At 38.2% G+C, this 26,954-nt stretch overlaps 1 protein-coding gene and 1 long non-coding RNA gene across 4 annotated transcripts in view; one reads left to right on the top strand and one right to left on the bottom strand.

The window, feature by feature from the left end:
- Positions 1 to 2,768: 2,768 nt before the first annotated feature.
- Positions 2,769 to 7,855, bottom strand: LOC138414042 (uncharacterized). The gene is made up of 3 exons (XR_011246418.1): positions 7,770 to 7,855; positions 7,045 to 7,229; positions 2,769 to 3,114 (listed from the first exon to the last, which is right to left on the bottom strand). It is a non-coding gene; the product is annotated as an uncharacterized lncRNA (long non-coding RNA).
- DMXL1 (Dmx like 1) overlaps positions 7,349 to 26,954 on the top strand; it is a 134,193-nt gene continuing 114,587 nt past the window's right edge. For all 3 annotated transcript variants that reach the window (XM_060008983.2, XM_060008982.2, XM_060008984.2), the window contains exon 1: positions 7,349 to 7,878. In XM_060008983.2, the coding sequence (XP_059864966.1) occupies positions 7,792 to 7,878 (87 nt within the window). In that variant the 5' untranslated portion in view covers positions 7,349 to 7,791. The remainder of the gene's footprint in view (positions 7,879 to 26,954) is intronic.

Here is a 26,954-nt window from a genome sequence, read left to right as displayed (position 1 = left end):
TCTGATCATTTACCAAATCATAGTCCCCCTTCTTTTTTTTTTTTTAAGACAATTTTTTTAGAGAAGTTTTAGGTTCGCAACAAAATTAAGAGGCAGAAGCAGAGATTTCCCAAATACCCCTGCCCTCACACATGCATAGCCTCCTCATTATCAACATCCCTAACCAGAGCGGTACATTTGTTACAACTGATGAACCTACACTGACACAGCATAATCACCAAAATTCATGGTTTGGACAAATGTAGAATGACATGTACCCATTTTGACAGTACAGAGTATTTTCAACATGCTCTTAAAAAGACACCGTGTTTTATCTAGTCATCCCTTACCGCCAACCCCTGGCAATGACTGATCTCTTTACTGTCTCCATAGTTTTGCTTCTTTCAGAACGTCGTATAGTTGGAAATCATACAGTATGTAGTGTTTTCAGGTTGACTTCTTTCACTTAATATGCATTTAAGGTTCCTCCATGACTCATCATGGTTTAACAGCTCATTTCTTTTCAGCACTGAATGATATTCCATAGTCTTGATGTACCACAGTTTATTTACCTGTTAACCTACTGAAAGACAGAGTGTTTACTTCTAAGTTTTGGCAAGTGTAAACAAAGCTGTTATAAACATCACTGTGCAGGTTTTTGTATGGAAATAGTTTTTACCTACTTTGGGTAAATTCTGAGGGGCATGATTGCTGGACTGTATGGTAAGAGTACATTTAGTTTTGTAAGAAACTGCCAAACTATCTTCCAATGTGACCATACAATTTTGTGTTCTCAGCAGCAACGCATGAGAGTTCCTGTTGCTCCACATCCTCTACAGCATTTGGTGTTGCCAGTGTTCCAGATTTTGGCCATTCTAATACATATGTAGTAGTATCTCATTGTTGTTTTATTCTGCATTCCCTCATGGCATATGATGTGGAGCATTTTTCATATGCTTATTTGACATCTATATATCTTCTTTGGTGAGGTGTCTTTTAAGGTCTTTGGCCCATTTTTCAATCAGGCTGTTTGTTTTCTTATTGTTGAATTTTAAGAGTTCTTTGTGTATTTGTGATAACAATCGTTTATTAGAAGTATCTTTTGCAAATATTTTTTTCCCAGTCTGTGATTTGTCTTCTCATTCTTCTGACATTGTCTTTCACAGACCAGAAGTTTTTTTATTTTACTGAAATTCAGCTTATCCATCGTTTCTTTCATGGATCATGCCGTTGGTATTGTATCTAAGAAGTCGTCATCAATCCAAAGGTCATCTAGGTTTCTCCTATGTTATCTGCTAGGAGTTTTATAGTTTTGTGTTTCAATTTTGGGTCTGTGATCCACTTTGAGTTAGATTTTGTGAAGGGTGTAAGGTCTGTGTCTAGACTAATGTTTTTGCACATAGTTGTCCAGTTTTTCCGGAATCATCTTTTTTTTTTTTGCGGTACGTGGGCCTCTAACTGTTGTGGCCTCTCCCGTTGCGGAGCACAGGCTCTGGACGCGCAGGCTCAGTGGCCATGGCTCACGGACACAGCCGCTCCGCAGCATGTGGGATCTTCCCGGATCGGGGCACGAACCCCGCATCGGCAGGCGGACTCTCAACCACTGCGCCACCACGGAAGCCCTCCAGCACCATCTTTGCTCCATTGTATTGCCTTTGCTCCTTTGTCAAAGATCAGTTGACTATAGATCACAGTCTATTTCTGCATTCTCTGTTCTGTTCCAGTGATCTATTTGTCTATTCTTTCCCCAAAATCACACTGTCTTGATTACTGTAGCTGTACAGTAAGTCTTGAAATCAGATAGCATCAGTCCTTCAGATTTGTTTTTCTCCTTCAATATTGTTTTGGCTATTCTGGGTATTTTGCCTCCCATAAAAATTTAGAGTCAATTTGTCAATATCCACAGAATAACTTGCCGGGATTTTGATTAGAATAATCCCTCCACTTCATTACTGTCCCGAAGCCCAATGCTCTCAAGTTGCTCCCGGCTAACCAAAACTGCCTGCTGCTGTCTTCCACATAGCCTCTCCTTTGCCTTTCAAACTTACATCTCTTGACTTCTGCTTCCCCCTTAATGAACACTCCAGTAGGTGTTAGAAGACCCACAATCTGATGCATGTGACTTATTGGTAGTTCCAAAACATTCCAAGAAGTACTTGCCTTTAACCAAGTGAATACCTATAATTGTCTGTGTATCAGGGAGTTTTCTGGTTGGAGATGTTTATTTTACCATTTAATAAAAGCTGCCCTTTATAGTCTGGGTGTGGGTCAAGGTAAGGAGGTGAGCTTTCCTTCCATCTTGTGGAAGGAGGAGAAAACTGTTTTGGGAAGATGGTTCTTTTTACCAGCTGATCACTGAAGACTCAACTTAAAGAAGTCCTGTCTCTTCTCATCTTGCCAGCTAGGGAATAAATAGTAGGCCCTGACTGAATCCACTTTGGGATTCAAGGGGCTTTGGAGAACACTTAAAGGGCCTTTGCAGCCCAAGAGATCTGAGTTCAAATCTTTGGGTGGCAACATGACCTTGGCCAAGTTATTTAATTTCTTTGAGTTTAGGTTTCTTCATTTGTAAAACAGAGATATTACCCTTAGAGTGTTGTTGAGATTTAAATGAGATAAATAAAATACCTATTACAGTGCAGATCGGGTGTTTAATAAACACTAGCTTTTATAAATAATTGCCCTTTAATAGTTTATGGGTGGAAAACCCTCCAGTTGAGCAAGTGAGGGTGAGCCAATAGTATTTAATGGCCAATAGTATTTAATCTTCAAATATTAGAGGTATTGGAATTAATTTTTCTATAGTAACAGTATTATAAATAATGGCTAGGGTCCTATATCATTGCTCAAATATCTATTTAACCTATAATATTGCTGATGGAGTTTTCTATAGTAAGGTTGCTGTTGGCAATACAGGCAGGTTTCTGGGGCAGTCAATATCTTAGATGCTCAGAGATCCTCATTACTTTTGTGAGATAATGAGTTCAGAATGCTTACATGAAATTCCAGCAACATAGTCCTCCTGATTCAGTCTTTGTTATAGGATTAGGAACTCTTTTCTTCTGACCTCCCTCCTCTGTTGGGTGTTGGCTGTGGGGATGGAAGCCCCTCTTGGTGGGTCCCTTGGCACAGGCCCTAGGAGGAAAGGGATTTATATTAATGAGTTTAGGATGGCAGGGAGGAGGGTAATGACAGGGATGTCAGTAAATAAGCTAGTGAGAAAGAGGCATGATTACTTCTCCATCTGAGCTGACTTCCTATATGCTCCTCCCCCCACCAAAAAAAAAAAATCTCAGAGTTTAGCCTGTTTGCTTTTCCTTACACTGTAACCACCCCTCAAGTCTGATAAAAGTCCCCTTTCCCTTTAAGACCAGCACTGAAGAGAGCATATCTCTTTGTCCTGCCAGTCCCCAAAACCACAGTACTTTGGTTTTCTAAGAGATTTTGCTGCTAGCAATAAGGCAAAATAAGGCAAAATTTTATTTAAAAAAAATTATTTAAAAAAAGGCTTCCTTTTTCAGACCCATCCTTCCTCTTTTATTTCTTAGAAATAAAGCTGAAGAATAAAACTAAAGAAACTACAGGGAAAAAAAGAATGAAAGAAACTAAAGGGAAAAACCACAAAGGCACATAGCCTTTGAGCATTCAAAGGACAGAATAACAAAATTCAATTACAGATCAGGGAATAGTTAGATTCAAGAATTCCCCTGGACTTTCTGTGTTAGGAGGTGGACTTGTGGCCTTTGGGCAGAGGGGACAGGGAAGGGAGGATGAAAGGTATAATTTACCTCCATCTCTTCCATTTCCTTATCTTACTAATTTTGCTACAAGGTCAGAGTTATGCTCAAGTTGCATAAGAAGTCAGGACTGGATTTAGGGTTGAATAGAACCTTGTTAAGGGGGAGGTGAGTGACATTACAGGGTGATCTATGAAGAGCAGCAGTTTGAAAGTAAAGGGATTGTCTATGGCCACTTCTCCAAGGTGGTTCTTCAGGGACTCTTTTTATATATATGTAAGTCAGGTCCTGTCTATATTCAGGGTTCAACTATTAGTGAGGATCTACTCTGTGCTATGATAAATATTGGGGAATCAGGGATACAATAGATGTATTTAAAGATGCTTGTGTAATCATCAACATGAAATGTTTTACTAATTAAGCTGAGTGGTCATACAGTACAACAACCAGTCTGCACAGCAAAAGCTATTTCATAGATCATAGAGCAGTAGAGGATTCTTCCTATAAATTAGGGGTCGGCAAACTTCTTCTCTAATGGGCCAAACAGTAAATATTTTGCTTTGCAGGATATACAGTCTCTGTTGAAACTACTCAGCTCTGCAGTTGTAGTGTGAAAGTAGCCATAGACAATATCTAAATGTCTATGCATTGCTGTGTTCCAATAAATTTTACTAATGGACATGGGAATTTCATATAATTTTCATATATCATGAGATATTTTTCTTCTATTGATTTTTTCCAACCATTTAAAAATGTAAAAAACATTCTCAGCTCAAGGACTATATAAAACCAGACAGCAGGCCGTAGTTGTAGTGGAATAAATAGATATAGTAAAAGGATTTAGTTGTTTCATTGAAAGAGTCCATCTGCTAAACATCAAAGATAGGTTGTTGAATGGGCATTTTTTTCTGAATAAGAGTAAAAGGAATGTCCTCACTTTTCATTAGTTGTTGTACTGTAGTCCCATAGTTTTGGATACAGACTGGGATGGCCTCAGAACATTTGTGGTGTCTCAAACATCACTGGAAAATTTGATTTGGACTGAGGTTTGACACTATATGAAAACTTTAGAAAGAATATGTCAAAAGGTTAGATTTAATTTAATAATAATAATGGGTAGCTAACATCTATTGAATTCTGACTATGTGCTAAACACTGTGCTCATTTAATCTTCATGATAATTGTATGAAGAAAGTCTATTACTATCCCCACTTTACAGATAAGGAAAGTAAAGCACGAAGAGATTAAGCAACTTTTCTAAATGACTGATTAGGCCAGGAGTCAAACTCTTGTTTATTTCAAGGATGAAGGAATTTAATAAAAACTAACAGATGTTTGTATGGAAATATGTTAATATAAATGTTTCAGACATTACATGAAATTTCTAAAAATCTTATATGTTCTGGCATAAGTCATAATTCTAGTTGTTACTTTAAAATATATATCTCAGAAATAACTAAATTTCCTTGCCAATTGCATTATTATGTACTTTCATCAAATCTTTAACCGTGGTCATTTTTAAGTCTTTTGTCATTTACAGACAGTTCTGGGTGTACTCTGATGCTTTTGCAAAAATATTCCCATAAAAAAAAAAAAATATTCCCATAAAAGGGTTTCATCTTCAAGGAATTCATGGAAAAGACTCTGACAAGTACAGGTTTCTGGTAATTGACTATACTGCTGAACTGAATGAATAAGCATTTTCAGAACTCTAATGGAAAACTGATGAATTCATAAAAGTGCTAACAAAAGATCAAGATAAAAAAAATTAATTACATGGGACTGAGTGAACTGATAAGGATGATTATAAGTTTTGTGACTTTCTGTTTGAATAATTAAAAAAAAACCTAACAGATGTTTATCAGGAATAAAAATGCCAAGTAAAATGTGTTGATAATCAGGTTAAACTTGTTAATTTTACAGATGACGAAAACAAAGTTTACAAGACATTTTCCATGGTCACACAGCAAATGACAGATCAGGAGTAGATCTCAGATTTTCTAACTACTAGGTCCCTTAGTTTCTTTTATTCTGCTAAACAGTATGCCCTTCAAAACCAAAAGATAGGCAGAATAGAATGAGTAAACATGTTAAACTTTGGGCTATACACAGAATTTATGTGGAATATAGAAAAACCTTGATTTAAGATCTAAAATATAAAATTAACTTAAAGTCATTTCAAATAAAATCTGAATAATTAAAACACAAACTAAACTGTATGTTAGACCTCAATAAAATAGGTTTTTTTTTTTTTAAGACAAGTTATGTTTTAAATCCCTTATTTTTATGAGGAGACTGGGATAAATAATGGAATTCATTTACATCTTTCAAATTAAGAAAAGGGAGATGGCTCTTAAATTTATTTTTTTAAAAGTTTTTATTATAGTTGATTTACAATGTTGCATTAGTTTCTGCTGTACAGCAAGGTATATCTGTTATACATATATCCACTAATTTTGAGATTCTTTTCTTAAACTTATTTTTTAAGTAACTTTTTTTTATTGCTAAACGAAGTATATGTATACTGCAAAAAACTTAGGGAAAGCAAAAGGAAATAAAATTACCAGTACTCCTCCTACCCAAGTAATAGTGTGAACTTTTTGGGGGATTGTTTGTTTTGCTTTCTGTTTTTTGTTTTTTTACCACAAGAAAAGGATATAAAATCAAAATCAGTTCACCAATTTTAAAAAAAAAAAAACTACTTTTTTTTTTTTGGTGGGGAGTTCCTATTTACATTCACTCATTTAACATTTTCTGAACACCTAGGTTGGAAAGCGCACTGCACTAGACACTTGGGATACAGGACAGTTTGTCCCTAAGAGGGTACCTGGGAGGAGACATAAAGAGATGTTTATCAATAATAATACAAAACTTGTGTTAAAATACAATTAGAGTTGAATCTCACAGTTGAGACTGTGACACTAAACATTCTGGAATTCTTAGGTTTTTCCAAAACAGCTTAACGCAGGGCTGTTGCAGTACTGTTATCAGCACTACTTCAAAACGAATGTTAAGTTAAACATTGGCGAAAACCCTTCATTTTAGTACTTGTCAAATGTTTAAACCTTTCAAAATTTTCCTTTTTAGCGAACTGGAAACGCGCGTCCTGCCGAGGTAACCATTGCGCGGGGACAGAGACACTGCAGAGTTCACATTCACTTGGGAGTATTCGCGGGACGCCTAGGGGAGCGGTGCTTGTTGGGACTTGTAGTCTCTACCGGGGCCGAAGACACCGCAACTGCATTTATAATGCACTTCTCCCTTTTAAGCTTTCTGGCCCAACAGTCAGATTAAGCCCCAACCTAAAGCATAATTGGACAACCCTTACCTCTTCCAAGGCTCTTTATGTTTTTACTAGGTTCCTTACGTTCAACATTCAAACGCACATCGTCCCTCACAAGCCTCAAAGAGATTGGTCTGTCCTCAGCAGTGGGCGGAGCCTTAGGTGGACTGGATCTCTGGATTGGCCAACATCTCACTCGAAGAGGCGTTTTCCACTTGCCGTTCTGCACACTGTGGTAAAAAAGTAAATCGTTTACCGCAGTGTTCCTTTTCGCCGCGAGAATCTCGCGATATTTCCGCCAAAGGGACCTAGCGACGCGTAGAGAGCTGCCGAGGCCAGTGGGGGTGGCCGGCACCGGAGCAGGGAAAAGCCAGGTTAGGGGGCAGAGTACTAGCGGGTGCTACTTGCGCCATTCGGGTTCGGTCCGGGCCAGCCACCCAGAACACAGAGGAAGTGTTGTGGACGGCGTGTCCCTCCTGGCCGGTGGGTCGGCCCGGGGTCGCAGCCGCTGGGTCAACCCCGAGTTTCACCTGGGCCCGCGCGGGTTGTGACAGGTGCGCGGAAGAGCGCGGCGCTCCGCCCGCTCGCCGGTCCGCCCCCTCCGGGCCTCGCCTGCGCGGGCTCGGGATGAGCTGCGGGCCGCAGCTGAGCGGCTCCCGCTCCAGGCGCCTGTCGCTGCCGCTGTCTCCTCCCAAGAGCAGACGCCGCCCGTGAGGGAAAGAGGGAGGGAAGCGGCCGCTGACCCCGGGCATGAGCCGGACGCGACATACGTTGCTGGATTAAGGCGCCGACATGAACCTGCACCAGGTGCTGACCGGGGCTGTGAACCCCGGCGACCACTGCTTCTCCGTGGGCAGCGTCGGCGACCAGCGCTTCACGGTGAGTGAGGGAGGCTCCCGCGTCGCCTGTGGCGAGTCCGCGCCCCTGAGTCAGCCGGGCTCGGCCCAGAGTGACGGGCAGAGGCCGAGAAAGCCTCGTCGCCCTCGCGGGGCGTCTCCTACGGAGGTCCCAGCTCCTTAGGGCCGGCGTACCTGGCCTTTGAGAACGAAGGAGGCAGTAACGCTTCGGTCATTGAGTTATTTAATGTACAGAGGCTAAACTCGGAAGTTAGAATGTTTTGTAGGATTTTTAAAGTTTTTAATCTGACGTCCTTGGGCTGGGGAGCTTTACTAAAATCGTTTGTCCGAGAATCGTTGGTGTGTAATGTGTATGTGGGCTTTTTATTGCCCCACTCCATAGGCTCTAATTGTCAAGTTGAGGAATAGTTGGGATTGGTTTCATTTCTTCCTCTAAGTTTAGGTCAAGTGTCTTTGTAGTTGAAAAGAATGGGTGTCTTAAAAACAGGTAGCTGTCAACAACTAGCGCTGATTGAAAACAGTGCTTTTCACTTATTTTTCTTTAAATTCACTGGGAATAACTTTGGAAAGAAAAAACTATTTTTCGTAAATGGTTCACTCCTGCCATCCTTTGAATTCCATATGTAACAGTTTAGTAGTCCTGGGAGGCTTATATTTATTTTAGATTGTTCACATTAATTACTAAAAGTTGCATTACTGTTTCTCAGTAAAATTCCTCTTTGATGTGTAGTGGTAATTCCAGGTTAAAGTTTAAATGAAAGTGTCTTGTTTTTCATTTGTTTTCCCCAGATAGTGAAAGGAAGAGGGCCCCAAACTTTTGCTGTTTATCAGTATATTGACATTTTCTGCCTTAACTATAGCGGTTTTTTTTTAAAGAATTAAGTATAGTTTTTATAATAATTTCAAGCTATAAGTCAGTATTGCACATGATAGCCTATATCTGAATATATGTATAGTGCTCATGATTTTTGCTACAACTTGAATAGCTATCTCTTAGTTGTGATTAAAACTTAATTTTGCATAAAAAAGTGAAACAAAATAAACATCTTAGTAGATGCCCTAGGTTTTCTTCTCAAACGATTTTGACTTTTTTTGGTCATCTTTATCAGTCGGAATAAATAATAGGAAAAAAAAGTAGTCATTATTTAACATGGTGTAGGCATTTAATACCTGAATTGTGCTTTTAGATCTGTGCCAACCAAGTACTTTGCTTTTGAAGAGAGTCTGTACCTCCCCTGTAGAGTGACTCACACACACCTTAACTTGCACTTGACACTAGCAGTTTTAGAGATTCTAATTCTAAATGTTGACCTCGCTTCAGTGCTCAAGAGGAGGGGGAACTCTGAGAGTCTCAGTGGGCAACCATAGTCTCCCTGCAGTTGAACATTGCTCACTGCTCTTGCTATTTAGAAAATAAAGATCATCCTAAGAAGATTTTGCTAGTGGTAGATTATAGGATGGTAACATTACATTCTCTGTCATCTCCTAAAATTATATGAGTGCTTCCTCCAATGTAAATTCTAACAACTTTTTCTGAGAAGGCATTCAGAATCTATGTAAGCAGTGATATGAACTTCAAAGCATATACAATATGATGGCCTATTTATACACCTAGATGATCCTTCTAAGTGTATATAAAATCTTGGTGAATGCTTCTGTTATGTTAAAGGAGAAATGAGTTAATGTACCAAAGATAAGACTATCCTACGCCATCATGTAGCTTGTTGCACAGTTCTACTGAATTTTAAAGTCTGTTTCCATAGACCAGGCTTTAATCATCTCCCACCAAGCCTACTGCAGATTTCTTCCAGATCTCAGGAATCAGTCCAGTAAATAAGGTAAAAATAAACATTTTGTTGTTATTTAGTATAAAGAGATCCCAGGTCTCTATAATTTTGGTGATAGTTTATTAACAATCATCTTTTTTCCTTTGCAGCTAATCCATCCCTGACTCTCTAACATTAAATTGATATTCCGTTATAAACCAAGTTTCTTGCCCTCAGTCTGCTGGACACTATATACATCTTAAATTTATCTCTCTTGAAATTACTGTCTTTGCTAAAATGTAGAATCTGTTGTTTACTCCTTGAATTTTGTTTTTAACCTCTTTTGATTTTGGCTTCTTTTTCTTTTCATAGAAAGAGAGCAAACATTAATGGTAGATGGTATGTGCAGACTAAAAAACTCTCTCCAAATTCCAGTTTTACTTGAGCTAGGGACATGAAATCTTCTTGCAGGCCCACTTGAAGAATTACTTTGTTTGTCCTGTTACATTATGCCTTCTCTAAAGACAGACTTTACATTCGTAATTCATCTCTTTGCATGTTTGCAGATAACTTATTTGTTCTTGTTTTGAAAGATTACAAGAGATGAGATCTCATTTTTTGAATACAGTCTGACAGGTTTTAAATTGAAATGAAATTGAGTGCCATTTCTCATGGATTCTTGATTTTAAAATATGAAATTACTAATATAGTTAGTATATGTAAGTATTAGATACTTTTTTACTACTTAAACTGGCATCAAACAATTTTGACTTTTCTCTTAATAAGAAAGCTTCTAGTAGGCAATGACCTTTTCTCTTATACTTTCAAAGCACTTTATTTGCGCTTTCGTTATATTAATGACCTGTCTTGCCTTGTGTATGTCTTCCACAGTTTCATTGTGAGTGCCTGGAACAGTGATTGAAGTACTGATGTCACCTAATAGTAGAGTCATTACCTGAATTTGATTTCCAACCTAGTCCTTATAGTTAGTTATGTATCCCTGGGCAAGTTCTTTTACATTCTTTGAATTTCTTTTTTTTCTTATCTGTAAAGTGGGGCTAAAGAAGAACTTATTCATAGGGTTGTTACATGAAAAAGTGCTAAGTTCATTGCTTAGTACCTGTAAAACCCTTAAAAATGTCAGTTATTATAAAGGCTAAACTCATTATAATGCATAGCACATAAAAAGTGCTTAATAAATACTGGTTGAATTGATGACTAATAGATAAAGAAGCCTTATCTATGTAATTAAAAATTGTGTTTTTAAAAAAAATATTTTTAATAATTTAGATTTGAGTCCAAATAAAATACTTCAATTAAAGTTTAAAATTTTTTTCCAAAGTCATTTATTACGCATTTTGCCATAAATATCAGGTGAGTAACCAGGAGAGATTTCAGATATCCGAAGCAAAAATTCTTTAATTTTTCTTTATTTACATGAATTTTTCTCTCACTCCTTTTCCCTTGTTAATTTCATACTGTATTTAGAGTGAAGGTATATGAGCAACCTGGACCTAATCTGTTGACAACTTTTGTTTTTAGAATAAAAATTTTATTTGTAAAAGACAAATAATAAGTTAAAAACAGGCATAGTTAGTTAGAATCTGGATTTTCTAATGTTTCTGTGCATGCAATAGATTATCCATACTTCGTGTTGAAATTGTGTTTTTACTGAAATGGAAAGGGAGATAATTTCCAAGAGACAGATTGTGTTAATATTTAGGACTTGCTGTCTCTAGTTTGGAATTTAAATGCCTTTGTTATACGAGGGATAACAAACATGTAATAACTCCAGACTCCCTTTTGTATTAGACAACTCTGTGTTCCCAGCCAAGGGGACCCGGATTAGAAGTCAAAAGACTGACTGCAGCTATCCGGGTGTTGGTAGAGAAATGGAGGCTGAATTAGCATTCTCCTTCTTTCTGTAATAGTAGTTTAACTTTTTGTTTTGTTCACTGTAGGGAAACCTTTATAGGAGGTTCTTATTTTGGAGAAGCACGTTAATGTTTGTGGATGGAGAGATACAGGAGGGGAAAGTTTGATACTGTTTGTATCTGGAGAAAGAATGATTTTTGTGGTACTCATATGCTATTACGAGTACAAATTGGACTTCTTTTTACATATTTAGCCTATTTAAAAATTTTATGTTTTAAATAGTATTAAGGTTCCTTTAAAATTATTGAAGTAATACGAATTCTTAATGTTGTGTTTAAAAAAATGAGAATAATGTTAATTACAACATGCCAAACATAACTCATTTAACCAGGAAGTATACCAGGAAGAAATTCTTTGGGATATTTACCTGGTGTGGTTGGTTAAAACAAAACAGTGAAAACAGGAAATCTAAGTACAGAAATCACAGGATTTCCAAATTAGAATGCTGACTGTGGCAGCCTTGGGTAATTTTTGAATATTGGAGAAGGTTGTCTGCCAAATTTAAAGTTAAAAATCATGTTTCAGTTGTATGCTTGAAAGCACACATATGAACTCAGTTCTTTCTTTGCACCTTGTTTAGTCTCAAAGTTAGTAAACCCAATATTATGTATGCCTAATAAAAGGATTTTCGTTTCTCACTTTAATTTTCATTGCTTAGTAATAGGTTATTCTGATTACAGATCTTTTGACAGAAGCAGCTAGTGTACCAATTACAATATATACATATTAATTTTGTAATTAGGTAGTGTGGCAATTTATTTGATGAACCAGTGCTGTTCTTTTTGTTTTGATAGTAATAGGGCACCTTGAAATGAATTTTTCAGAACAATTTATTTTGGAAAAAATCTATAAAACTAGTTTTAGATTTTGGTTTAGAATGTTATGTATAGTATTACATCTTAGGTTTTTATTTAAAACCAGGGAGATGGGTTATTTTTATTTAAGAATTTAGTAAAAATGGATTATTTTAAAATCACACACAGCACATTTTATTTATTTTTTCTTCTTTATTTTGTTTATGTGTGAATTACATTGATTGACTTTTAAAATTGAAGGACAGTTGATTCATAATACTGTGTTGGTTTCAGGTGTCCAGAAAAGTGATTTGGAGATTGTGTGTGTGTGTGTGTGTGTGTGTGTGTGTGTGTGTGTGTGTGTATACACACACACACATATATGATTATGTTCTATTATAGGTTATTACAAGAATAGTGTCCCCTGTATTATACAGTAAATCCTGTTGCTTATCTGTTCTATGTATAGTAGTTTGTATCTGTTAATTCCATACTCCTAATTTATCACTTGCCCCCCTCCCTTTTCCCTTTGGTAACCATAAGCTTGTTTTCTATGTCTGTGAGTCTGTTTCTGTTTTATATATGGATTCATTTGTATTATTTTTTAGATTACACATATAAGTAATATCATACAATATTTGTCTTTCTCTCTATGACTTCACTTAGTATGATATTCTCTAGGTCCATTCATGTCACTGCAAATGGCAATATTTCATTCTTTTTCATGTCTGAGTAATAGTCCTTTGTATATATGTACCACATCATTATCCATTCATCTGTTGATGGACACTTAGGTTGCTTCCATGTCTTGGCTGTTGTAAATAGTGCTGCTATGAACTTTGGATGCAGAGCCCATTTTGAATTAAAGTTTGTTTTCGTGTATTTCCATGCTTATTAACTCATCATGTTGTATAAACTCTAGAGATTGAATTAATTTTAATAATATATTAAAAATATCCATAAGAAGATATGTTTATTTCAAGTGATTTTTGCACGATATCCAGTTTGGATTTTCTGTACAGATTCATCTCTCTATTTTTTCCCCCCAAGCTTTATTGACATACAGTTTACATGAAAATTGTGTAAGTTTAAGGTATGCAGTGTGATGATTTGATACACATATATAGTGTGAAATCTTTACCACAATAAGGTTAGTTAACATATCCTTTAACTCACATAATTACCATTTTGTTGTTGTTATGATGAGAACATTAAAGCTTTATTCTAATAGCAACTTGCAACTGTACAATACAATATTGTTAACTATAGTCACCATGCCGTGCATTAGATCCCTAGAACTTATTCATCTTATAACTGAAAGTTTGTATCCTTTGACCAACATCTCCCATTTCCCCCATCCATAGCCCCTGGCAACCACCATTCTGTTCTGTTAGTACAATGTTTCTATTAGTACGATGTTTTTAGATTCCACATATAAGTGGAATACATTATTTGTCTTTCTCTGTCTGACTTAGCATAATGCCCGCAAGGTTGTCACAAGTGGCAGAATTTTCTTCTTTTTTATGACTGAATAATATTCTTTTGTGTTTGTGTGTGTGTGTGTGTGTGTGTGTGTGTATAAAACATATTTTCTTTATCCATTCATTCACTGATGGACACTTAGGTTGTTTCCATATCTTGGCTATTGTGAACAATGCTGAAATGAATATGGGAGTGCAGATATCTCTTACAGAGATTTCATCATCTTTGGATATAATCCTAGAAGTTGGATTGGTGGAATATATGGTAGTTCTGCTTTTAATTTTTTCAGGACTCTTCCATACTGTTTTTTACAGTGACTGTGCCAATCTACATTCACACCAAGAGTGCACAAAGATTCCCTTTCTTCACATCTTCACCAACACTTTTATCTTTTTGTTGATAGCATCCTAATGGATATGAAGTGATATCTCATCCAGTTTTGATTGGCATTTCCCTGATGAGTAGTGATGTTGAACATCTCTTCATGTACCTGTTGGCCATTTGTACATCTTCTTTGGAAGAATGTCTAAGTCTTCTGCCCATTTTTAATTGGATTGTTCATTTCTGGTAATGAGTTATATGAGTTCCTTATGTATTTTAGGTATTAACTTTTTTTTTTTTTTTGCGGTACGCAGGCCTCTCACTGTTGTGGCCTCTCCCATTGCGGAGCACAGGCTCTGAATGCGCAGGCTCAGTAGCCATGGCTCACGGGCCTAGCCGCTCCACGGCATGTGGGATCTTCCCGGACCGGGGCACGAACCCACGTCCCCTGCATCGGCAGGCAGACTCTCAACCACTGCACCACCAGGGAAGCCCTAGATATTAACTTTTTATCAGATAAGGTTTGCAAATATTTTCTCCCATTTTTAGGTGGCCTTTTCATTTTGTTGGTGGTTTCTTTTGCTGTGCAGAAGCTTTTCAGTTTAATGTAGTCTTACTTATTTATTACTGCTTTTGTTGCTTGTGCTTTTGGTGTCCAAAAAATCATCACTAATTGTCAAGGGCCTTTTCCCCTATGTTTTCTTCTAGGAGTTTTGTGGTTTTAGGTTTAAGTTTTTAATCCATTTTTGAGTTGATTTCTGCGTGTGATGTAAGACAAGGGTCCGATTTTATTCTTTTGTATGTGGATGTACAGTTTTCCCAGCATCAATTTATGGAAGAAACTGTCTTTTCTCTGTTGTATATTCTTGGCACCTTTGTCAAAGATTAGTTGACCATATATGTGTGGGTTATGTCTGGGCTCATGATTCTGTTCCTTTGGCCATGTGTCTGTTTTTATGCCAATACCATACTGTTTTTTTTTTTTTTTTAACATCTTTATTGGGGTACAATTGCTTTACAATGGTGTGTTAGTTTCTGCTTTATAACAAAGTGAATCAGTTATACATATACATATGTTCCCATATCTCTTCCCTCTTGCGTCTCCCTCCCTCCCACCCTCCCTATCCCACCCCTCCAGGCTGTCACAAAGCACCGAGCCAATATCCCTGTGCCATGCGGCTGCTTCCCACTAGCTAGCTACCTTACTACGTTTGTTAGTGTGTATATGTCCATGACTCTCTCTCGCCCTGTCACAGCTCACCCTTCCCCCTCCCCATAACCTCAAGTCCGTTCTCTAGGAGGTCTGCGTCTTTATTCCTGCCTTACCCCTAGGTTCTTCATGACATTTTTTTTTCTTAAATTCCATATATATGTGTTAGCATACGGTATTTGTCTTTTTCTTTCTGACTTACTTCACTCTGTATGACAGACTCTAGGTCTATCCACCTCATTACAAATAGCTCAATTTCGTTTCTTTTTATGGCTGAGTAATATTCCATTGTATATATGTGTCACATCTTCTTTATCCATTCATCCAATGATGGGCACTTAGGTTGTTTCCATCTCCGGGCTATTGTAAATAGAGCTGCAATGAACATTTTGGTACATGACTCTTTTTGAATTTCGGTTTTCTCAGGGTATATGCCCAGTAGTGGGATTGCTGGGTCATATGGTAGTTCTATTTGTAGTTTTTTAAGGAACCTCTATACTGTTCTCCATAGTGGCTGAACCAATTCACATTCCCACCAGCAGTGCAAGAGGGTTCCCTTTTCTCCACACCCTCTCCAGCATTTATTGTTTCTAGATTTTTTGATGATGGCCATTCTGACTGGTGTGAGATGATATCTCATTGTAGTTTTGATTTGCATTTCTCTGATGATTAATGATGTTGAGCATTCTTTCATGTGTTTGTTGGCAGGCTGTATATCTTCTTTGGAGAAATGTCTATTTAGGTCTTCTGCCCATTTTTGGATTGGGTTGTTTGTTTTCTTGTTATTGAGCTGCATGAGCTGCTTGTAAATTTTGGAGATTAATCTTTGTTGGTTGCTTCATTTGCAAATATTTTCTCCCATTCTGAGGGTTGTCTTTTGGTCTTGTTTATGGTTTCCTTTGCTGTGCAAAAGCTTTGAAGTTTCATTAGGTCCCATTTGTTTATTTTTGTTTTTATTTCCATTACTCTAGGAGGTGGGTCAGAAAGGATCTTGCTGTGATTTATGTCATAGAGTGTTCTGCCTATGTTTTCCTCTAAGAGTTTGATAGTTTCTGGCCTTACATTTAGGTCTTTAATCCATTTTGAGCTTATTTTTGTGTATGGTGTTAGGGAGTGATCTAATCTCATACTTTTACATGTAGCTGTCCAGTTTTCCCAGCACCACTTATTGAAGAGGCTGTCCTTTCTCCACTGTACATTACTGCCTCCTTTATCAAAGATAAGGTGTCCATATGTGCATGGGTTTATCTCTGGGCTTTCTATCCTGTTCCATTGATCTATCTTTCTGTTTTTGTGCCAGTACCATACCGTCTTGATAACTGTAGCTTTGTAGTATAGTCTGAAGTCAGGGAGCCTGATTCCTCCAGTTCCTTCTTTCGTTCTCAAGATTGCTTTGGCTATTCGGGGTCTTTTGTGTTTCCATACAAATTGCAAAATTTTTTGTTCTAGTTCTGTGAAAAATGCCAGTGGTAGTTTGATAGGGATTGCATTGAATCTATAGATTGCTTTGGGTAGTAGAGTCATTTTCACAATGTTGATTCTTCCAATCCAAGAACATGGTATATCTCTCCATCTATTTGTATCATCTTTAATTTCTTTCATCAGTGTCTTATAATTTTCTGCATACAGGTCTTTTGTTTCCTTAGGTAGGTTTATTCCTAGATATTTTATTCTTTTTGTTGCAATGGTAAATGGGAGTGTTTTCTTGATTTCACTTTCAGATTTTTCATCATTAGTATATAGGGATGCCAGAGATTTCTGTGCATTAATTTTGTATCCTGCCACTTTACCAAATTCATTGATTAGCTCTAGTAGTTTTCTGGTAGCATCTTTAGGGTTCTCTATGTATAGGATCATGTCATCTGCAAACAGTGACAGCTTTACTTCTTCTTTTCCGATTTGGATTCCTTTTATTTCCTTTTCTTCTCTGATTGCTGTGGCTGAAACTTGCAAAACTATGTTGAATAAGAGTGGTGAGAGTGGGCAACCTTGTCTTGTTCCTGATCTTAGTGTAAATGCTTTCAGTTTTTCACCATTGAGGATGATGTTTGCTGTGGGCTTGTCATATATGGCCTTTATTATGTTGAGGAAAGTTCCCTCTATGCCTACTTTCTGCAGGGTTTTTATCATAAATGGGTGTTGAATTTTGTCAAAAGCTTTCTCTGCATCTATTGAGATGATCATATGGTTTTTCTCCTTCAGTTTGTTAATATGGTTTATCACATTGATAGATTTGCGTATATTGAAGAATCCTTGCATTCCTGGAATAAACCCCACTTGATCATGGTGTATGATCCTTTTAATGTGCTGTTGGGTTCTGTTTGCTAGTATTTTGTTGAGGATTTTTGCATCTATGTTCATCAGTGATACTGGCCTGTAGTTTTCTTTCTTTGTGACATCCTTGTCTGGTTTTGGTATCAAGGTGATGGTGGCCTCGTAGAAGGAGTTTGGGAGTGTTCCTCCCTCTGCTATATTTTGGAAGAGTTTGAGAAGGATAGGTGTTAGCTCTTCTCTAAATGTTTGAAAGAATTCGCCTGTGAAGCCATCTGGTCCTGGGCTTTTCTTTGTTGGAAGATTTTTAATCACAGTTTCAATTTCAGTGCTTGTGATTGGTCTGTTCATATTTTCTATTTCTTCCTGATTCAGTCTTGGCAGGTTGTGCCTTTCTAAGAATTTGTCCATTTCTTCCAGATTGTCCATTTTATTGGCATAGAGTTGCTTGTAGTAATCTCTCATGATCTCTTTTATTTCTGCAGTGTCAGTTGTTACCTCTCCTTTTTCATTTCTAATTCTATTGATTTGAGTCTTCTCCCTTTTTTTCTTGATGAGTCTGGCTAGTGGTTTATCAATTTTGTTTATCTTCTCAAAGAAGCAGCTTTTAGTTTTATTGATCTTTGCTATTGTTTCCTTCATTTCTTTTTCATTTATTTCTGATCTGATTTTTATGATTTCTTTCCTTCTGCTAGCTTTGGGGTTTTTTTGTTCTTCTTTCTCTAATTGCTTGAGGTGCAAGGTTAGGTTGTTTATTCGAGATGTTTCCTGCTTCTTAAGGTGGGCTTGTATTGCTATAAACTTCCCCCTTAGAACTGCTTTTGCTGCATCCCACAGGTTTTGGGTCGTTGTGTCTCCATTGTCATTTGTTTCTAGGTATTTTTTGATTTTCTCTTTGATTTCTTCAGTGATCACTTCATTATTAAGTAGTGTATTGTTTAGCCTCCATGTGTTTGTATTTTTTACAGATCTTTTCCTGTAATTGATATCTAGTCTCATGGCGTTGTGGTCAGAAAAGATACTTGATACAATTTCAATTTTCTTAAATTTACCAAGGCTTGATTTGTGACCTAAGGTATGACCTATCCTGGAGAATGTTCCATGAGCACTTGAGAAAAATGTGTATTGTGTTGTTTTTGGATGGAGTGTCCTATAAATATCAATTAAGTCCATCTTGTTTAATGTATCATTTAAAGCTTGTGTTTCCTTATTTATTTTCATTTTGGATGATCTGTCCATGGGTGAAAGTGGGGTGGTAAAGTCCCCTATTATGAATGTGTTACTGTCGATTTCCCCTTTTATGGCTGTTAGTATTTGCCTTATGTATTGAGGTGCTCCTATGTTGGGTGCATAAATATTTACAATTGTTATATCTTCTTCTCGGATCGATCCTTGATCATTATGTAGTGTCCTTGTTTGTCTCTTTTAATAGTCCTTATTTTAAAGTCTATTTTGTCTGATATGAGAATTGCTACTCCAGCTTTCTTTTGGTTTCCATTTGCATGGAATATCTTTTTCCATCCCCTTACTTTCAGTCTGTATGTGTCTCTAGGTCTGAAGTGGGTCTCTTGTAGACAGCATATATAAGGGTCTTGTTTTTGTATCCATTTAGCTAATCTGTGTCTTTTGGTGGGAGCATTTAGTCCATTTACATTTAAGGTAATTATCGATATGTATGTTCCTATTCCCATTTCTAAATTGTTTTGGGTTCGTTATTATAGGTCTTTTCCTTCTCTTGTGTTTCTTGTCTAGAGAAGATCCTTTAGCATTTGTTGTAAAGCTGGTTTGGTGGTGCTGAACTCTCTCAGCTTTTGCTTGTCTGTAAAGGTTTTAATTTCTCCATCAAATCTGAATGAGATCCTTGCTGGGTAGAGTAGTCTTGGCTGCAGGTTTTTCTCCTTCATCACTTTCAGTATGTCCTGCCACTCCCTTCTGGCTTGTAGGGTTTCTGCTGAGAGATCAGCTGTTAACCTTATGGGGATTCCCTTATGTGTTATTTGTTGTTTTTCCCTTGCTGCTTTTAATATGCTTTCTTTGTATTTAATTTTTGACAGTTTGATTAATATGTGTCTTGGCGTATTTCTCCTTGTATTTATCCTGTATGGGACTCTCTGTGCTTCCTGGACTTGATGAACTATTTCCTTTCCCATATTAGGGAAGTTTTCAACTATAATCTCTTCAAATAGTTTCTCAGTCCCTTTCTTTTTCTCTTCTTCTTCTGGAACCCCTATAATTCGAATGTTGGTGTGTTTAATGTTGTCCCAGAGGTCTCTGAGACTGTCCTCAGTTCTCTTCATTCTTTTTTCTTTATTCTGCTCTGCAGTAGTTATTTCCACTATTTTATCTTCCAGGTCACTTATCCATTCTTCTGCCTCAGTTATTCTGCTATTGATCCCATCTAGAGTACTTTTAATTTCATTTATTGTGTTGTTCATCGTTGCTTGTTTCATCTTTAGTTCTTCTAGGTCCTTGTTAACTGATTCTTGCAATTTGTCCATTCTATTGTCCGTTCTATCTCCAAGATTTCGGATCAACCTTACTATCATTGTGAATTCTTTTTCAGGTAGACTGCCTATTTCCTCTTCATTTGTTAGGTCTGGTGCATTTTTATCTTGCTCCTTTATCTGCTGTGTGTTTTTCTGTCTTCTCATTTTGGTTATCTTACTGTGTTTGGGGTCTCCTTTTTGCAGGCTGCAGGTTCCTAGTTCCTCCTGTTTTTGATGTCTGTCTCCAGTGGCTAAGGTTGGTTCAGTGGGTTGTGTAGGCTTCCTGGTGGAGGGGACTAGTGCCTGTGTTGTGGTGGATGAGGCTGGATCTTGTCTCTCTAGTGGGCAGGTTCACGTCTGGTGGTGTGTTTTGGGGTGTCTGTGGCCTTATTATGATTTTAGGCAGCCTCTCTGCTAATGGGTGGGGTTGTGTTCCTGTTTTGCTAGTTGTTTGGCATAGGTTTTCCAGCACTGTGGCTTGCTGGTTGTTGAGTGAAGCTGGGTGCTGGTGTTAAGATGGAGGTTTCTGGGAGATTTTCGCCGTTTGATATTATGTGGAGCTGGGAGGTCTCTTGTTGACCAGTGTCCTGAAGTTGGCTCTCCTACCTCAGAGGCAGAGCCCTGCCTCCTGGCTGGAGCACCAAGAGCTTTTCATCCACACGGCTCAGGATAAAAGGGAGAAAAAGTAGAGGGAATTAATAGAAGTATGAGGAAAGAAAGAAGGAAAGGAGGGTAGGAAGGAAGGAAGAAAGAAGCAAAGAAGGAAAGAAGGCAAGAAGGAAAGAAAGGAGGGAGGGAGGGAGGGAGGAAGGAAGGAGGGAAAGAAGGAAAAAAGACAGAAAGAAAGAAGATACAGTAAAAATAAAATAAAGTATAATAAAGTTATTGAATTAAAAAATTCTTATTTAGAAAAAAAAAAAAGGGACGGATAGAACCTTAGGACAAATGTTGGAAGCAAAGCTATACTGACAATATCTTACACAGAAGCATACACATACACCCTCACTAAAAGAGGTAAAGGGGGAAAAATCATAAATCTTGCTGTCAGAGACCACCTCCTCAATTTGGGATGATTCGTTGTATAAAGGAGGGAAGGAAGGAAAGAAAGAAAGAAAGAAAGGACGAAGGTAAAGTATAATAACGTTATTAAAATTAAAATTGATTATTAAGAAAAAAATTTTAAGAAAAAACCATGGACGGATAGAACCCTAGGACAAATGGTGGAAGCAAGACTATACAAACAAGATCTCACACAGAAGCATACACATACACAGTCACAAAAAGAGGAAAAGGGAAAAAATCATAGATCTTGCTCCTAAAGTCCACTTCCTTAATTTGGGATGATTGGTTGTCTATTCAGGTATTCCACAGATGCAGGGTATATCAAGTTGATTTCGGAGCTTTAATCCGCTGCTTCTGAGGCTGCTGGGAGAGATTTCCCTTTCTCTTCTTTGTTCTCACAGCTCCCAGGGCTCAGCTTTGGATTTGGCCCTGCCACTGCGTGTAGGTCGCTGGAGGGCGTCTGTTTTTTGCTCAGACAGGACGGGGTTAAAAGAGCCACTGATTCGGGGGCTCTGGCGCACTCAGGCCGGCGGGGAGGGAGGGGCACGGAGTGCGGGGCGGGCCTGCGGTGGCAAAGGCCGGCGTGACTTGCACCAGCCTGAGGCGCGCTGTGCGTTCTCCCGGGGAAGTTGTCCCTGGATCCCGGGAATCTGGCAGTGGCGGGCTGCACAGGCTCCGCGGAAGAGGGGTGTGGAGAGTGACCTGTGCTCGCACACAGGCCCCTTGGTGGCGGCAGTAGCAGCCTTAACGTCTCCCGCCCGCCTCTGGGGTCCGCTTTTAGCCGCGGTTTGCGCCCGTCTCTGGATTCTGCGCTTTCAGCCGCGGCTCGCGCTCGTCTCTGGGGTCCGCGCTTTCAGCTGCGGCTCGCGCCCGTCTCTGGGGTCCGCGCTTTCAGCTGCGGCTCGCGCCCGTCTCTGGGGTCCGGGCTTTTAGCCGCGGCTCGCGCCCGTCTCTGGAGTTGCTTTAAGCAGCGTTCTTAAACCCCTCTCCTCACGCCGCAGGAAACAAAGAGGGAAGGAAAAGTCTCCTGCCTCTTCGACAGGTGCAGACTTTCCCCCGGACTCCGGACTCCCTCCCGGCTAGCTGTGGTGCACTAACCCCTTCAGGCTTTGTTCAAGCCGCCAACCCCAGTCCTCTCCCTGCGCTCCGTCCGAAACCGAAACCCGAGCCTCAGAGCCTCAGCTCGCAGCCCCGCCCGCCCTGGCGGGTGAGCAGAGAAGCCTCTCGGGCTGGTGAGTGCCGGTCGGCACCGATCCTCTGTGCGGGAATCTTCCCGCTTTGCCCTCTGCACCCGTTGCTGTGCACTCCTCCGCGGCTTCGAAGCTCCCCCCTCCGCCTCCCGCAGTCTCCGCCCGCGAAGGGGCTTCCTAGTGTGTGGAAACTTTTCCTCCTTCACAGCTCCCTCCCACTGGTGCAGGTGCCGTCCCTATTCTTTTGTCTCTGTTTTTTCTTTTTTTCTTTTGCCCTACCCAGGTATGTGGGGAGTTTCTTGCCTTTTGGGAGGTCTGAGGTCTTCTGCCAGCCTTCAGCAGGTGTTCTGTAGGAGCTGTTCCACGTGTAGATGTATTTCTGGTGTATCTGTGGGGAGGAAGGTGATCTCCGCGTCTTACTCTTCCGCCATCTTCCGCCTTCACCATACTGTTTTGATTTTTATAGCTTTGCAACATGGTTTGAAATAAGGAAATGTGATGGTTCCAGCTTAGTTTTTCTTTAAGATTGCTTTGGCTATTTGGGGTCTTCTGTGGTTCCATGTGAATTTTAGGATTTTTTTTTTCCCTATGTGAAAAATGCCACTGGAATTTTGATAGAGATTACATTGAATCTATAGATGGTTTTGTGTAGTATGGACATTTCAACAATATTAATTCTTCCAGTCCAAGAACAGAAAATGTCTTTTCATTTATTTGTGTTGTCAGCTTCTTTAATCAATGTCTTACAGTTTTCTGTGTACAAGACTTTTCACCTTGGTTACATTTACTCTTAAGTATTTTATTTTTGATGCTATTGTAAATTGGATTTTCTTAATTTCTTTTTTGAATAGTTTATTGTTAGCATATAGAAATGCAGTTGATTTTTGTATGTTGATTTTGTATTCTGCAGTTTTGCTGAGTTCATTTCTTAGTTCTAACAGTTTTTTGGTGGAATCTTTAGGGTTTCTATATGTAATATCTTGTCTTCTGCAAACAGACAATTTTACATCTTCCTTTCTGATTCGAATGCCTTTTATTTCTTTTTCTTGCCTAATTGCTCTGGCTAGGACTTCCAATATTATGTTGAATAGAATTGGTGGGAGTGTGTGCATCCTTGTCTTTTTCCTGATCTTAGAGGAAAGCTTTTAGCTTTTTATCATTGAGTATATTAGCTGTAAGCTTGTCATATATGGCCTTTATGGAACCATCCTTGCATCCCAGGGGTAAATCCCACTTGATTATGGTATAAGATCTTTTTAATGTGCGCTTGAAATCAGTTTGCTAGTATTTTGTTCAAGATTTTTGCATCTATATTCATCAGGGAAATTGGCCTGTAATTTTCTTTTCTTATAGTGCCTTGTGTAGCTTTGGTATAACGGTAATGTTGACCTTGTTAAATGGCCTCTTCAGTTTTTTGGAAGGGTTTGACAAGGATTGGTGTTAATTATTCTTTAAATGTTTCGTAGAATTCACTGGTAAAGCCAACTGGTCCTGGGCTTTTATTTGTTGGGAAGTTTTGATTACCTTATCAATTAGTGTATTATATTTTCTCAGTTTTCTAAAAGAGTAAATATTGATAGTGATAACCCACACAAACTAAAGCTCTTGGGGAGGGAGAAGCTAGGGTGGTTATCCTCAGTATTTTCTTAAGTGTACAAAGGATTACTGAAACCAGAGAGTTTGAGAACCATTGCTTTATAGTATTCCATTGTATGATTATACTGCAGTTTTTTTTTTAACTTTTTATTTTACATTGGAGTACAGTTGATTAACAATGTTGTGTTAGTTTCAGGTGTACAACAAAGTGATTCAGTTATAAGTATCTATTCTTTTTCAAATTGTTCTCCCAATTAGGTTGTTACAGAATATTGAGCAGAGTTCCCTGTGCTATACAGTAGGTCCTTGGTGGCTATCCATTTAAAATATATATACTACAGTTTATTTATGCATTCTATTATATGTTTGAGTTGGTTCTACTTTGGAGCTTTTATGAATAGCTATGAATGTTCTTGTACATGTCTCTTAGTGTACATATAGACACATTTCTGTTGGGTATAAACTTAGAGGTAGAATTGCTGGATCATTGAGTGTGCCTGTGTTTACCTTTCCAAAGTAGTGGGACCATTTTATTTTACATTCGTATCAGCAGTTATGGGAATTCTGGTTGCTTTACATCCAAAGAAGTCATTTTTAATTATAGGAAGAAATTAGGGGACAGTTATTAAATTCACATCATGTTTATTTATAAGGCATTGTATGGCAGCATAGCAGAAGGAGTAAGAGCATGTTCTTTCCCATTAGTTATAACTTGCTTTCAGTCTCATTTGTGTCTGATACTAGCTCTGAGACTTGAGCCAATTACTCAATCTAAGTTCGAGTTTCCTTATCAGTAAAATGGATTGATTATAGTAAATATCTCACAGGATTTGTTGTGAGGATTAAATGGGATACCAGTGAAAAGCACTTAGCATTTGGCCCTGTCAAGAAGAAAAAATAGGCTCAGATGACTACAGTGAATGAAAGATAGAGGAAAGCACAAAAAAGTGCCCCCCTCCCCGCCCCCATCTCTTTTTCTGGCTGTTTATTTGTATCCTTTATCACACTGGTAAGCATAAGTGTTTCCCTGAGTTCTTCGCACTGTTTTAGCAAATAAATCCAAGGGGGAAGAGGTCATGGGAACCTTTGACTGGGACAGAAGTTGTGGGTAATCTGAGGACCTACTATTTGTGATTAGCATCTGAAGTGGAGGGCAGTCTCAGTTAAGGCTGAGCCCTTAACTTGTGGGATCTGATGCTATCTCCAGGCAGATAGTGTCAGGACTGAGTTAAATTGTAGGATACTCAGTTGGTGTCACATAATTGCTTGCTTGGTGTGGTTAAAACCCCCCCCCCCATATCTGTTGTCAGAAGTGTTGTGAATGTGGTAATAATGTGAGAGCAAAGGAGAAACACGGGAGGAAGACTAGTTTTTTCCTTCTCACTCTCCAAGGCTGCAAACGTATAGTCAAATTCTGTGTTCATAAGTTACTTAGTTCCTTCCTGCCTTCTTTCTTTCAGTGTAGATATAGTATTTGTTTGAAATGTACTTAGTTCCTTTGTTTCACCTCCCCCCCATTCTGATTGATTTAAATCAATTTTTTGAATATGTATGATGTTAACGTGTTTCAAAAGTCATAACTAGTGTCCACTGGTAGATGAATGGATAAAGGTGTGTGTGTGTGTGTGTGTGTGTGTATACATGTATACACACACAGTAGAATATTACTCAGCCATAAAAAAAGAATGGAATCTTGCCATTTGTGACAATATGTGTGGACCTGGAGGGTATTATGCTAAGTGAAGTAAGTCAGACAAAGACAAATACCGTATGATTTCACTTATATGTGGAATCTAAAAAACAAAACAAATGAACAAACAGCAGAACGGTAACAGACTCATAGATACAGGGGACAAATGTGGTTGCCAGAGCGGAGGGAAGGGGGAGGTGGGAGTGATAAGTGAAATAGGTAAGGGAGATTAAGAAATAGAAACTTCCAGTTACAAAATAAATGAGTCATGGGCATTAAATGTACAGCATGGGGAATATAGTCAATAATACTGTAATATCTTTGTATGGTGACACATAATAACTAGACTTAATGATGATCACTTTATAATGTATGGAAATGTAGAATCACGGAGTTGTGCACCTGGAACTAACAGAGTGCTGTAGGTCAGTTATACTTCAATTTTAAAAAGAGTCGTGAGTATATAAAAAGTTATACTCAGAAGTGTTATTCTTTACTTCCACTTCATCTTCTCCCCTTTTGTAGGTATCCAACTTCATTTTTCCCTAGTTTTATTCTCCCTTTGTTCCTTTTTGTAGCAAGCCAGGTACACGTGTTTTATTTTCCTTGTTCCTTACACACAAAAAATTGCCATATATGCTCTTTTCTACTTTTTTTTTTTCACTTTATAATATCCCCTAGAAATCACTCCAAGTCAGTTCATAGATTTCTTCCTCATTGTTTTTATAGCTGTTTAATACTCCATCGTGGCTATGTACCACAGTTTATTCAACCAGTATTCTGTGCACAGCAGGATTTTTAAGATGTTTACACATTCTTGAAAATGATTAAGAAATGGAACAAAACACAAATAGAGTTTGAGTCTCTAATGCATTTTATATTTAATTAGTCAAATAAACTATAAAAATTAAAATTCTGTAGTCAAGAAAACCAGAAGTTGTTTTTATTATAAGCCCCAAGGATAATAGTCAACTGATGAACTGTAAACTGCAGTTCGTTATATTTGTTTTTTGTTTTTTCCCCATTTACCAGTTTATTGCCATCCATTAGTTATAACTCTGAAAGAAGAAAGTGAGGACTAAATGACAGAGATATTCCAGATGAAGATCAATAATTTTTATTCAATTTAAAGTTTGCCAAAACTAGGGATAGATAGCTTTGCACCTTCTAGTGCCGTCACTAAGGAAAAATTAACTGACAGGCAGTGATAGTATAATAGCAGCAGCAAAAGAACAAGTGTAATCCAGAACCAGATAAGTCTTTGAATGATCAAGGTTTATTTGTATTATAAGTTG

Source organism: Delphinus delphis, chromosome 3, assembly GCF_949987515.2.
Source record: "Delphinus delphis chromosome 3, mDelDel1.2, whole genome shotgun sequence".
Classification (NCBI taxonomy): Eukaryota; Metazoa; Chordata; class Mammalia; order Artiodactyla; family Delphinidae; genus Delphinus; species Delphinus delphis.
Note: the sequence above shows the minus strand (reverse complement) of the source record. Positions and strands in the feature narration are given on the sequence as shown.